Consider the following 11,901-nt stretch of genomic DNA (forward strand, 5'->3'; position numbering starts at 1 on the left):
AGGAGGCACCGGACTGCAGGCTTAGACCGCGTCCGGGCGCCCCGGTCCGGCTCGGCAAGGGCGCAGCTGCCCGGGGCGCGAACGCGCGTACGGCCGAACTCCGGGCGCGCAGCGGAGGCGGCGGCCGACCTGCTGCCGCCGCGGCGGTGCCGCTGCTCCCGGACGGCTCGGCTCTGGCAACCCGCACCCCGCCCTCCGCCGCCCAGCGCTCCGGATCCGCAGGGTCTCTCGCGCGCGCTTTCTCTGGCCTCACTCTCCTCTCCCTCCTCGCCTTTCCTCTCCTCTCCGCCCCTTCCCCGTCTCTGCTTCCCTCCCGCTCGCTGTCAGGCTTGGAGTTAGGAAGTTCCAGCCTCCCTCTGTCGCTTCGTCTACTCCTCTCCAGCCCGGGGAGGCGAGGCTGGGAAGGACAAGGGGAGGAAGAGGAGGAGAAGGGAGGCGAGTAGGGCTGGGTAGGGGCAAGAGGGGATGAGGGGTGATGACAGTGAATGGGGACGCGGGCTCCGGACTAGGGTCGGACACCAGGCGCCAGCCAATGAGGACGAGGCGCAGGCTCCAGTCCCCTCGCCTGCCCCAACCTCTTCACCCCGCCTCGCCCCCTCCTACCCCACCCAGGCCCGGGGCGGGGGATGCGCACGCGGCGGGTCTTAACAGCGGGTGAGAGGCGACCTCTGTCTGAGCGCGGCGGCCAAGGAGAAGCTCGGGCGGAGATGTCCGCGCGCAGAGGGGAAGCCAGAGGGACGCGAGTGGGAGTTGGGGGTGAGGGGGCGCCCCCCGTGTGCGCCGGGTGAGGGGCTGCAGGAGGAGTTAAACACATTTAAACAACCCAGAAATGAAAAGAAGAGCTGGCCTGCTCTCGAGGGTCTCCCGGCCTCGTTCCCCTCGGCACTCAGTCCGCGGGCCCCCGGGAGTGGCGGAGCGTCACGGTTCACCTGCTTACCGAGGGGGCAGCCGTGTCGCCGGGAATCTGAACGGCTATCCCCGTTTCCCCATTCTTACCCAGTTCCTCCTCTCGCTTCTAAACACCACCCCGCCTCCCCGAGCCCAAGATTATCTTGGCGGCAGACTTCCTAAATTTTGGTGAACTGGGTTTCCATATAGAATGCAAAGCGCAGCCTGGGCTTTCTTTTTCATTTTGCTGCCTCTTGGGTGGGACGATCCACATCCCAGAGGCCCCGCACTTTAAAAAAGTTTTAAAGAACCATCTGTTAGGCAAGCTATTCCTCCACCCGCCCAGCCCCATCTTCAAAGTTTTCAGATCTCATCCCAACAAGATGAAAACATTTTTTTTTCCAGCCTCCTGACTGCATGTGAAATGCCTCATATTCAGTGTCTGCTGTGAGACCGGGTAAAGATCAGAGTCCATCCACAAGGGGGTGAATTTGAATCTCAAAGGCTCTGAATTTATTCTACTTGAATGGTATAGAGATCACACAGTCAAACTGGCCAGTCCAGTATTTGATGACTTGAAAAATCCTCCCATCACTGCCACGCATAATCTACACTTTTACACGAAATGGGTCGTTCATCGCCTCCCCGCGCCTGGCGATTCAGATAGTTGCCTCTCGAAACTGATTTGTCATTTTTGCTGTTTAACATGCAGTATGCAGAATTTAAGTTATTTAAATCTCAGTTTTAGTAGCATCTGCAGGTTTCATGAAAATGTTTAAACTTGGTGGGAGGGCTGCCCATTAGTTTGTAGAGGGGAGCGGGCTGAAGTTGCCAAAACTAGTGACCCTTAAGATGCTCAGATTTTGGTGACAGTCCGTCCATTTGCAGGATTTCCTATAGTTATTTGAAGTATCACTGTGAATTAAATTCAGAAAGGGGATAAAGTCTCAGGGCTCAAATCAGTGCTCGCTGCACTTTCCTTATAGATGCAGGTGAACTTCGAGCATCAGTTTATTACACAGCCTTAATTTAAGAGCACCCTCATCCCACAACAGCCAAACAGCGTATGGGGGTACTTTTGCAACGCCTTCCCAACACCAGGCTGGAGCTCTGTGGGAGGGAAGGCCCTCTGGTTGCTGGGACGGGAGGACGAGGTTAGGAGAGCTGAAAGAAGTAGACAGAGGGTCTGACAGCACCAGGGACTTGCAGTGTGGCCTGAATCTTTGCCGGGGACTTGGGGCTGAGCCTGACCTGGCTGGAGGCAAACTTTGTGATCGTGTTCAGGGCCCAGCCTCAGCCCCAGAAGGGGCCTGTTTAGGCCACACCTGACACCTCTTCCGACTAGGCCAGCCTGCCCTCCCATCACACCCCCAGAGACCTGGAGTGACGGTGACAAAGGGCCAGCTGGTATCCATTTGTCTCCTCACAAAAGCACGCGGCGATGGCGGGAGAATAGGGGCTGGGGTCAAGGTTTTAAGAGAATCCACAGTTGAAGCTCTAGTCCAGGCTGACGGCTCTGCTTAGTCAGCTGCGAGCCCAACGGGCACCGAAAGCGCAGGAGGTCTCAAGCCGAGAGAAAACTTCCCTTTCTGAGAACCAAAGGAACCCCGAGGCCCCAGTGCTCCGGGCCTCCAGCTCCAGAAACGGAGGAGCTCCCGAGGGCCCCAGACCTTTCCAGGTCCCCTCGGGAGACGTCGAAACCCCGTCTTCGGTGGACAGGGCGGGAAATCTCCCGCGGGAGAGACCCGAGAGTACAGTCACCTTTACCCCGGGCGCTCTGCTTGGGGTTTAGGGGAGCAGACGCAGAGGCAAGGGGGGCAGGGGGGGCTTCCGACCTCGCGCTCCTTCCCGCCCTCCAAGTGCACCCTTCCCCCATCCTCCCCCCTAGCACTTACTCTGGTCCTTTGCCCCTTCAATTCCGCTGGGCTGGGGGTCCCCACTGGAGCCCAAGACCCGTTTGCCCCGTGACCTGGGATGGGCCTGGGCTTCTCCCAGAGCACCCTGGCGTAAGGAGCGCTGGGGGAGGAGGTGCCCGAGCCCGCCCGCGGTGCCGGCTCGGTTACCTGGGGATGGTTCCAGGTGGCAGAGGCCTCCGCGCGAGGCGGGAGGGCGAAGCGGACGCCAGGAGGGGAGGCACCTGAGATGAGGATGGGGGACTGGGCCTGTGCGGTCTAAACGTCTCGGCTCGCGGTGGTCTGCGTTCTCGGAGAGATACACCCACTGCCTTGGAATGATAAAGCCCCGGCAGGCGGGCCGACGCCTCCCACCCTCCTCCGGGGAAGTCTCACCGACTGCCTCTTAGTGGGAGCGCACTTAGGAATCCACCCCGGCTGCGAGGCATTTAACCAACCGGTGGGGACGCGAGGCCGGGCGAGACCGCTCCGGCTTTAGCCGCCCCGCGCGTTCTGAACTCGCTCCCCCGCTCCCCTGCCAACTCCTGGCAAACTTCGCTCCCCTTTCCCCCCGCTTCCCCCGCGCCTCCACCTCCTTTCCTACGGGGCTGGTCTCCAGGCTCGTCCTTCCCGGTTCTGACTGTGTCTTCGAGCGTTGATTGACGGTTGCAATTACAAAGGATGATGCCTCGGGGAGGCTCCCGCAGCCTTGATGAGCCCGAGAAGCGCAGTCCCGGCATATTTTATCCAGACTCAGCGCCACGGGGCCGTGCGCCCCGTCCACCCGCGGGCAGGAGCGGAGGGGGGTCTCGCGCTCCCCGCCCGCGAGGATGCGACTGCCTTGCTCTCCCGCCGCCGCCTTCCCGTGGCTCCGCGCCGCGTTCCCGAGCGCGCGTCGGGCACAGCCTGCCCCTGACCTGACCTGAGAAGTGTCGGGCGGCCCCGCGCGCTTCCCGCGTGCAGTCTGCAAAGGCGTAAGAGGTCATGATTTTCAGGACTGGTTCAAGTTTCCTGGGCTCGGCAGACACGTGTCCCCGGAAGAACAGCGTGGAAGACCTACGTCTCCCGCCCGCCTGGGGGGGAGAAGCCTGCCACGACCCAGCACGACCCGCCCAACCCCGCACGAAACTTGCAAATCTACATCCTTGGAAACAATGTCTAACACCTCCTCCATTCCTACTTTTTGGTGCTTTCGAGAAACCAGAATACTTTTCTCGTAGCACGTGCCTACTCTTTAGCCGCAGAAGAAACCTAGATTTTTTTTTTTTCTTTTCCCCTCCGAAAGTCTCCACAACCAGGCCGGGATAGCCCGAGGGGAAAGAGAAACAAGTTTATCAGTCTACTGAAGCTCGGGTTCTGCCTAAGTTCTCCGCCCCTCCCACTCGAAAAGCCCATCAGAAGCCACTTTTGCTTTCCTCTGAAAATTAAGTTCAGCTAGAACTCCAGAGTTCCGCTGCTGAGCTGGAGCCGGGAAGGGGGGTGGTGCTGGGCTACCCACCCCCCCGCTTCTAGGCGCTCCACCCCCGCGTTCGAAGCACTTTTTTATTTTTTTAAAGAGAGGTTAAATTTTAGTGCAGACATATAAATTAACAAAGAGCATCGAATTGGCCGAAGCTTTCAGAGAATAAACTGGAATAGGTGAGAAGTCTTGTCATGTTAAAAAAAAAAAAAAATCCCTTTCTGCTGCCCGAGTAAACAGCCTGTAGTCCAGGAGGAAAAACTGCGGCCAGTCTAGCTAGATCTTCTACCCCTAGAAAGACTGCCTGGTAGGGGGTGGCCAGCCAATGGTGACTGACTCACAGTCACTATGGGAGTATCTTAGTATATCAGGGCCCCCTCTTTACCAGCGAGGAAAACGCAAGGTGCCGCATTTATCTGGGTAATCAAGACTCCTCCACCCTCTCCAAACAAACTCGCATCCTTTCCCTGAAGGACAGGTGAGGTTTTTGGAGACTTTGGCCTGTATTGTGGGAATCTACAGCTCTCGGTAATAAGGCTTCCCAGTAGAAGTTTTTAGACTTAATTTTCTTTGGGGCGGGTTGCCCCTGCCCAGGGGTCTAGGCGCGTCCCACCTTGGTCGAGCCGGTGCCCTTCGAGGTGAATGGGGAGATCCGGTCTGGAGAAAGGAGCCGGCTGGGAAATAACCTTGGGTAGGTGGTCCAATCTAATCTAGCTCTTCCTCTCTGTAATTGAAATGGAGATGTGAGTCAGCTCCAGCTCAACACTGGAGAGTCCACTCTCGGAACCATCCCTGTCCATTCTCGGGACAAACCAGAACACTGAGCGACGTCCTCGAGGACGACGCTGGCGCCTGCAGGCCCCCAAGCGCTGGGTGAAACCTGCTGAACTCTCACACGGCGACTCCACCCCCCATGGTCCCTCCCGCGCCTCAACCTGGACCGGGAACTCAGATCTGAGCACTAGGTGATGCTAGGCTGACATCCCATTGAATCTGGCCAGACTGGAAGCTTCATGAGGGAAAGAACGACGTGCCGCTTAGCTTCCGAATGGGGCCCCGGCTGTGGCCGCGCGGGGTTGGACATCGGGAGCCTCCGGCCTTAGGGAAGCCCCCGCGCAGGGTGTTCTGGTTCTTAAGATCCAAGAGTGCCGGACCCGCAGAACTGCGGCCGTCGAGCAATTCAGGTCCCTCTTGGACAATAGAGAAAGAGTGGGTTTGGAAAGGCGGCACTCGGGGTGGTCTCGTCCCCCTGGGACTTGCCGCGCGGGCGTAGGGAGAGTGTTAGGGGCCCCGAGATGCCGCGGATCGCGCTTTTCGGAGGGTGTCGGCTCCTTTTCCGACTTGCAGACAACTTTCGTGGTTAAGAGAGGGTGGCCAGCGTGCGCCGAGCCTTGGGGAAGAATTCTTTCGCTTTCCCCCAGGGTTTCTCGTCTGGACACTGTGGGGCCTCGCTTCGGGGACCTGGTGGCGGGTTCCGAGCAGTTTTCTTTCCAATCCTATAGACACCGCTGGAGACGGCGGAGCTTTGGGGCCCTGAGGCTACGGACGTCCAGAGCCAAGGCTCAGCAGCATTAACTGTGGAAAACGTTAGCGCCGGGCGTGGGACCAGCATCTCCCTGCAGGAGACACACCCGGCTTTGTCAAAAGTGCTTAAAAAGGGCGGGGGAGGAGGTGCTTAAACTATCTCTTTCCCTATGCCCTCCCCCCAGGAGACCTTTGCTCGTTTCTTAGGAGTAAAAAGTCCTCTCTAAACGCACTCATTTGGGGTGATTTCCCTGCCGTCCTCATATCACTGACTCTATAACAAGTGGATGCTGTGAATTTCCTCTCAATTTCCTTTTCATCCACTCAGGAGCCTCGCGAGTTGCTACCAGAAGCCACAGAACTGCAAGCTCAACGTCAAACTCCAGAGATCCTTTCAGGAAATTCCAGAGTCAGAGACCAGAAGTGCCTCCCTGCCCCCACCACCCCCCGCCCCCCATCTCTGCTCAGCTCTCAGGGCTCCAGATAGTTCCACCCCACCCATACGCCACGCCCCAGCCCACCCTTCCAAATTCTTCGGGGTTTCCACTGCGGATTGAAGAGGGAGATAAAGAGCATTTGACAAATGTCTTACTTAAGTCCAAAATGCCTTTCGGAAGAAAGTCTGAGTAGACAAACATTGTTTGTAATCATAATTGCTTTATATCAACAAGAGCAAAAAGATACTACCTCGAGGAAAAAGCATGGATTTCAGAGTCACATCCATGATTTCCATTTACAGCCCCACTCTCTGACAAACTGAGTGACCTTGGGTAAATCACTTGACCTTTCTGAGTCCATTTTTTTCTTCAGTAAAGTAAGGCTAACAAAGAAAACTTTTTTTTAAACAAAATAAACTTTATACACAGGTGATCGTGTCAGAAGAGCAGCCCACCGCACTGTTATTCATATCAGTTCTTTTATCTTTTTCTCTTTCTCCCTATTTTCCCCCAAACCATCCTCTGTAAGGAAAACAACTAGGAAGGGAATCGCTTGCCATTCTAAGGACCATTAAAAATGGATCCTTCCAGTGGGAGGTTCTTGCCAACGCCACCATCTTGCAGTGTTTGACACAGTCCTCAGGACTCAACCACATTACCCGCAGACATTCAGCTTATTTGAGGTTTAAAAGTAAAATGTATCTTTTCTTACTTGTCAGCCACACAAAAGCACACAGGCAGCCTTTATTGATCGGTCTGGTCAATTTCAGTCCACCTGTTTCCCCAGGCTCAATCTCTCATACACCCGTCACATTTCAGCTCTTCCCCAGGCCCTTCCCAGACACAATGGCCCCCCCAAACTCCTGAAGTTCCTTGAAGCCGAGTGGGTTTCTCAGAGAAGTTGTTCCAGCAGGGTGAAGAATGAAGACATACCCTCAAATAAGTAGCTTTATCCTGAGGTAGGTTCTGGACTTGGGGAGTAAGACATCTGACTCTTGCCCTGCATAAGGCATCCCTGGAGGTGTTTGGGGAGGTTGGAAAACTGGTGGGAGACTGTCCCAGAGCCCCTCCCTCTCTAGCTCAGCTCAAGTTCAAGGCTGAATCCAAGATAACCCTAGACATTGTGTCTGCGTGGAGGGGTCAAGTAAAGAAAAAAAGCATTCCCAAGCCTCTGTTCTGGCTTCATCCATACACCTCTCTTGGTTTATTAAAAGAGGCATTAAAGAAATTCTTTAAGTCCCATCACAATTGAGGATCCAGGCCAGCAAAGAGAATCTGAGATGCATTGTTTCGGAAGTAGGCAGGACCCCGGAAGGAGACAAGGCTCCGAGGCTCAGCTTCCTGGAGGGAACTGGGTGCATAAGCCCAGCAGCAAGAATCAGACCGTGGGCTTGGGTAACTGGTGTTCTAAACAGCACTGCAAATAAAGCTGGCTAGAGGTTATGGTGACGTAACAGGCTTTCTCACTTTCCACTGTGTGACGTTGACTTCCAGAGATCTTAAGGGCACAGAGCTTCCTGGAGGTTATCACTGGAATCAAATCAGACTCCGAAAGTGCTAAGCGGACCAGATAGCAACGTTTATATCACAGTCTCAAGACAGCATTTGCACTGTGTATTACGTACCGCTAACCACACAGACAGAACCTCCTGTGGTCAGGATGCAACATTATATGGACTGTATAATATTCTTCAAAAATGCACTTAATTCGAAGAATGACATAAATTTAATACAAATCAAACATAACGTTGAGCACATTGCAAGAGGGTCAATAAATACTCGTGACATGACATGTTTCCTACCACACAGGTTTGGCTCTTTTGCTGACATAGACAGGGACTTTATTGTCTCTCTCAAAGTAGTACTGCGTATCATTCAGTAAAATCACCCCATTTGTGAGAAAGAAAAAAGCCTAAGCCAGAAACCGAGAATCTGGACAGCATCCCAGAGCTAGTTAACTTTAGGGGAACGATCTGGTTGTAACCCAAGTCTCCTGCTCTTACACCGCACAGATTATCTTGCAGGTAGGCAGAAGGAACAATGGCATCTTATTTTCACTTTTCTATATGAGCACGGACGTCTATATGCAATTTTCATGGAACCACCGGTGTGCATAAAAGAAAAATGTCATGCCATGTCTCTAGGACCCATAGAGACAGCTTTTTAGATAAACAGAGGCACGTTTCCCAGAAAAACACAAATGAGCTGATGTAGAATTCAAACCCTGACTGAGCTGTACGTACACTGGGCTTAGTTTTGGGAACCTCTCCCCACTCCATCCCAACATGCAACTTGCCATCAAAGCCACCGGGACCTCAGACCCTCTGAGCTGCACCCGTGGGTTCTCCTCACTGGGCCTGCCCGGGGCGGTCAGACCCCCATCCAAGAGGCAACTGGCTTTCAGGGACCCACTGGAGGACCTGATGGCTCCACTGTCCCTCCGGGTGATGGTATAGCCAAGAACCCCGGGAATGGCCCCCAGCACCCCCGGGAGGCTACGTTGTGGAACAGACGGACCCTCAGTGCCAGCAGCCGCCTCCGGGTAACCAAGATGTTCAAAATAGGGACACCTCACAACCAACCGTGGGGCTGCAATAGCCGGGGACGGGGGAGAGAGTGTGCCTGGGCCGGGAGGGGGCGGTGGCTGCGAATGAGATCCGGAAAGAGGGGTTTTTTAACCGGAAAATTCACTGTTATTTTGTCACCCTAGGATCTGGCGCCCGGAAGTGCCCGCACAGGTTTCGGGTGTCGGGGGCGGGCTCGCGGAGGCCCTGCGCTTCTCCTTCGGGGCCTTCTTGAGGCTCAGCCTCTAGCGATCCCTCCGGGGCTAGACGGACGCCCAGCCGGCTGCCGGCGTTCCGGACCCGGCGGACCCCAAACTTAAAGGTGGTCCAGCTTCACGCCCGGGACGGACCCGGCGCGTCGGATGAAAAATGCGCTTCTTCCGCTGTAGCCGAGGCAACGCGAAAGTGGCTTCTCCACCGTCTCCCCCGCACTCCTTCACCCCGGGTCTGCGCCGCGCCGTGGGGGTCCTCGTGTGTGGTCTCGGGAATGCCCTCGCCCTGAATTCGCATCGGCGGCGGGTGAGTCTCCGAGCGCGCCCTCGCCGCGCGCCCCCGCCTCCACGGCCCGAGCGCGCCTCTCCCCGCGCGCCCCCGCATCCCCGGCCCGAGCGCGCCCTCGCCGCGCGCCGCCGACGCCAGCAGCGCGGTGGCCCAGCGCGGCCGCTGCCTGTAGGGACCCTTCGCCCATGCGCCCAGGCGGCTGCGCCCCGGGCAAAGATTTGAAATCGCTCTGTGTTCTCTTCCAGCTCCTTCTGTGCCCGTATTTTCTTTTTATCAACAGAGCAATTGCTTCTCTGTTGCACTCTGCCTGCCTTCCCGGTGTTTTCTTTTTCGTAAGTACAGAACATTTTTTTTTTGGTAACCATTTCCTCAACTGATATACTTTAGGGTGTAGTTGGCCCATAAAAAAAGCAATCACTGCGTTCGGTGGAGTCAGCTGGTTATCAAGGGAGAGAGAGGAAAAGCCGAAGCCTTGATTTTCCTTCTTGTTCCAGCGGCGCTGGAAGTCAGCGCCGATGACAGGCCTCTGCGAATTACAGGGAAATTCCGGTTCGAAAGTCTAAGAAAGGGCTACAAGAAAGGGCTTAGGTCCTTCAAAAACTAGTGGGAAGGAAGAAGGGCAGGATTTCCAACAGACTAATAATTACAGACCCCTGGGAATTACTTCCCTTTAGTCCTTTACTTTCAGGATTAATTAAAGGTATTCTTGCTGTAACGTTAACGTTTGTGACTCGCCATTATTTTTTAAAAATGAAAATAAACTTTGTTTACTTATTCTGTTTATGAAAAGAAGACATGCTCATTATTTTGCAAAACACTCACCCTTAACTTCTAATCCTTAACTAATGACGGTATTTTTTTGCTTGTTTTTATTTTTGGCTCAAAAAACAGAAGTTTTCTATGATATCTGCAATGAATGAGACATACTGTGATGTGGCTTGAAACTCCACAGACACGCGAAAGCACTTGTTGAAGTTTGATCAATGGTGACTCCATATGGCTAACTTGTTTCAAGGTGTTCAAATCTTAGTTTATTATTTCTCATTTAAAATTATCAGAAAATATTAGGGATGAAGGTGAGATATTGTACATTTTGTTTTCTGGCCGTTTTAGGCTAATAGGATGACGTGCAAAAACAGAGGATATAATGAATACTTGAAGTATTCGTTTGCCTTTTTTGAACTTCAAGAAAGATATATGTGTGATATATATGTGGACTTATGTGCTTTTAATAAACACAATTGGAAAAGCAGTGACTTCTAATAGTAAATCCATCAATGAGAGTAAATTACATGTATTAGTGTAGTAGCAGGATAATAAATAGATGATAAAAAGAGCAACTCCTACTTACCAATAGGTGTAAGTCCGTGCTTTAGAGATTCTTGTAAATCCCCAGTATCCGAATTAGAAGACATTGTTAATGAAATTATAGGCAGTCCTTTGGCTTAAAGCAGAAATCATTGAGCATAAGAAAAAGTGCAGCTTGTCAAATTTTGTAGCCTTGGGGAGGACACATCAGACTACAGTAACCCTTAGTGAAAGTTAAGAAAAAGCAAAAAACAAAAAAAATCCAAGAATCCAGAAAGTTACAAGCAAGTATTTCCCTGGACTCTGTACTTTTTCCAGCATTAGTGACCTGCTGTAAACAATGTATCCAGTTTCATGATGGTTTCTAATCAGAGGAATGGAAACTTTCGATAGGCTTGGACTAATCACATGACTCTATGCAGGTTGATAAGAGGACCCTGTTATAAAGTGACAGCAAAAGAGATAAGAACTTTCGGCAGATAATGGCAAACAAATGATTAACTCAGAAATGGAGAGGGGCAGTGCAGCTCAGAGAGTGGAAAGTTGTAAAACTGAGGGGTCAGAAGATCATACTTAGTGGATAAAACTCCAAACCAGCTTAAATCCACTAACTAAACTTAGGCTTGTGACATACCCCCTTGATGTCATCACCTCTTTGCATAGAGGAGGACAGACGTAGCTCTTCTGACCTCTGTAAATATATTTTAGATGATAACGTTGGCAGACATTCATTCTTTAAGTGATGACTAGGGATATGATTGACACTTTGAAGCACTAGTAGCATTACCGAGCTTGTGCTCATTTATTTATTCATGTTTTGTCAACCAGCTTTTTTATCATGCCTGTTCATTAGCTGAGGAGTTAACCTTAGCTTGTTTGTACATTGGTCAGTTGATTAAAAGGGCAGCCTATCTCTTTACCCCAATAAAGTAAAACTTATACTTTGAGGTTGATGCTGGCAAAATGATGAATGTGTAATATGTTTTCCATAATTTAAAAATTATCATTCTTTCCTTGAATCCATGGAAAAAATCTGGATTACTCCTGACCATGAAAGAACTATTACTCAAATGACCAAGGGTAGTTTTAGGCTCTTGTGAAATATCCCTGTTGTTCTTTAAAGTAATAAAGTCTGGATTCTTAGAGCAATGTATGTCTTTTCCTATGTTGTGGAACAACAGTTAGTTATTTTCTTGTATGTTTTGATTTTGCTAATGGAGCAAACTTTTTTTTTTTAATTTTTTATTGGCCTGAGATCCTATTTGGAAAACCCAGAATGTTTATGTATAGCATTTTTTCCCATCAAAATTTTAATTTTTTTGGATTAG

At 52.1% G+C, this 11,901-nt stretch overlaps 1 protein-coding gene across 1 annotated transcript in view; it reads right to left on the reverse strand.

Moving 5' to 3' along the window:
* NR5A2 (nuclear receptor subfamily 5 group A member 2) overlaps positions 1 to 10,680 on the reverse strand; it is a gene marked incomplete at its 5' end in the record, with an annotated part of 125,304 nt that extends 114,624 nt beyond the window's left edge. The window contains 1 exon segment of the mRNA XM_082672035.1: positions 10,617 to 10,680. Coding sequence (XP_082528161.1) covers positions 10,617 to 10,680 — 64 coding nt within the window.
* Positions 10,681 to 11,901: the final 1,221 nt, after the last annotated feature.

The sequence above is a fragment of the Grampus griseus genome (genome assembly GCF_964374135.1).
Source record: "Grampus griseus genome assembly, chromosome: 1".
NCBI lineage: Eukaryota > Metazoa > Chordata > Mammalia > Artiodactyla > Delphinidae > Grampus > Grampus griseus.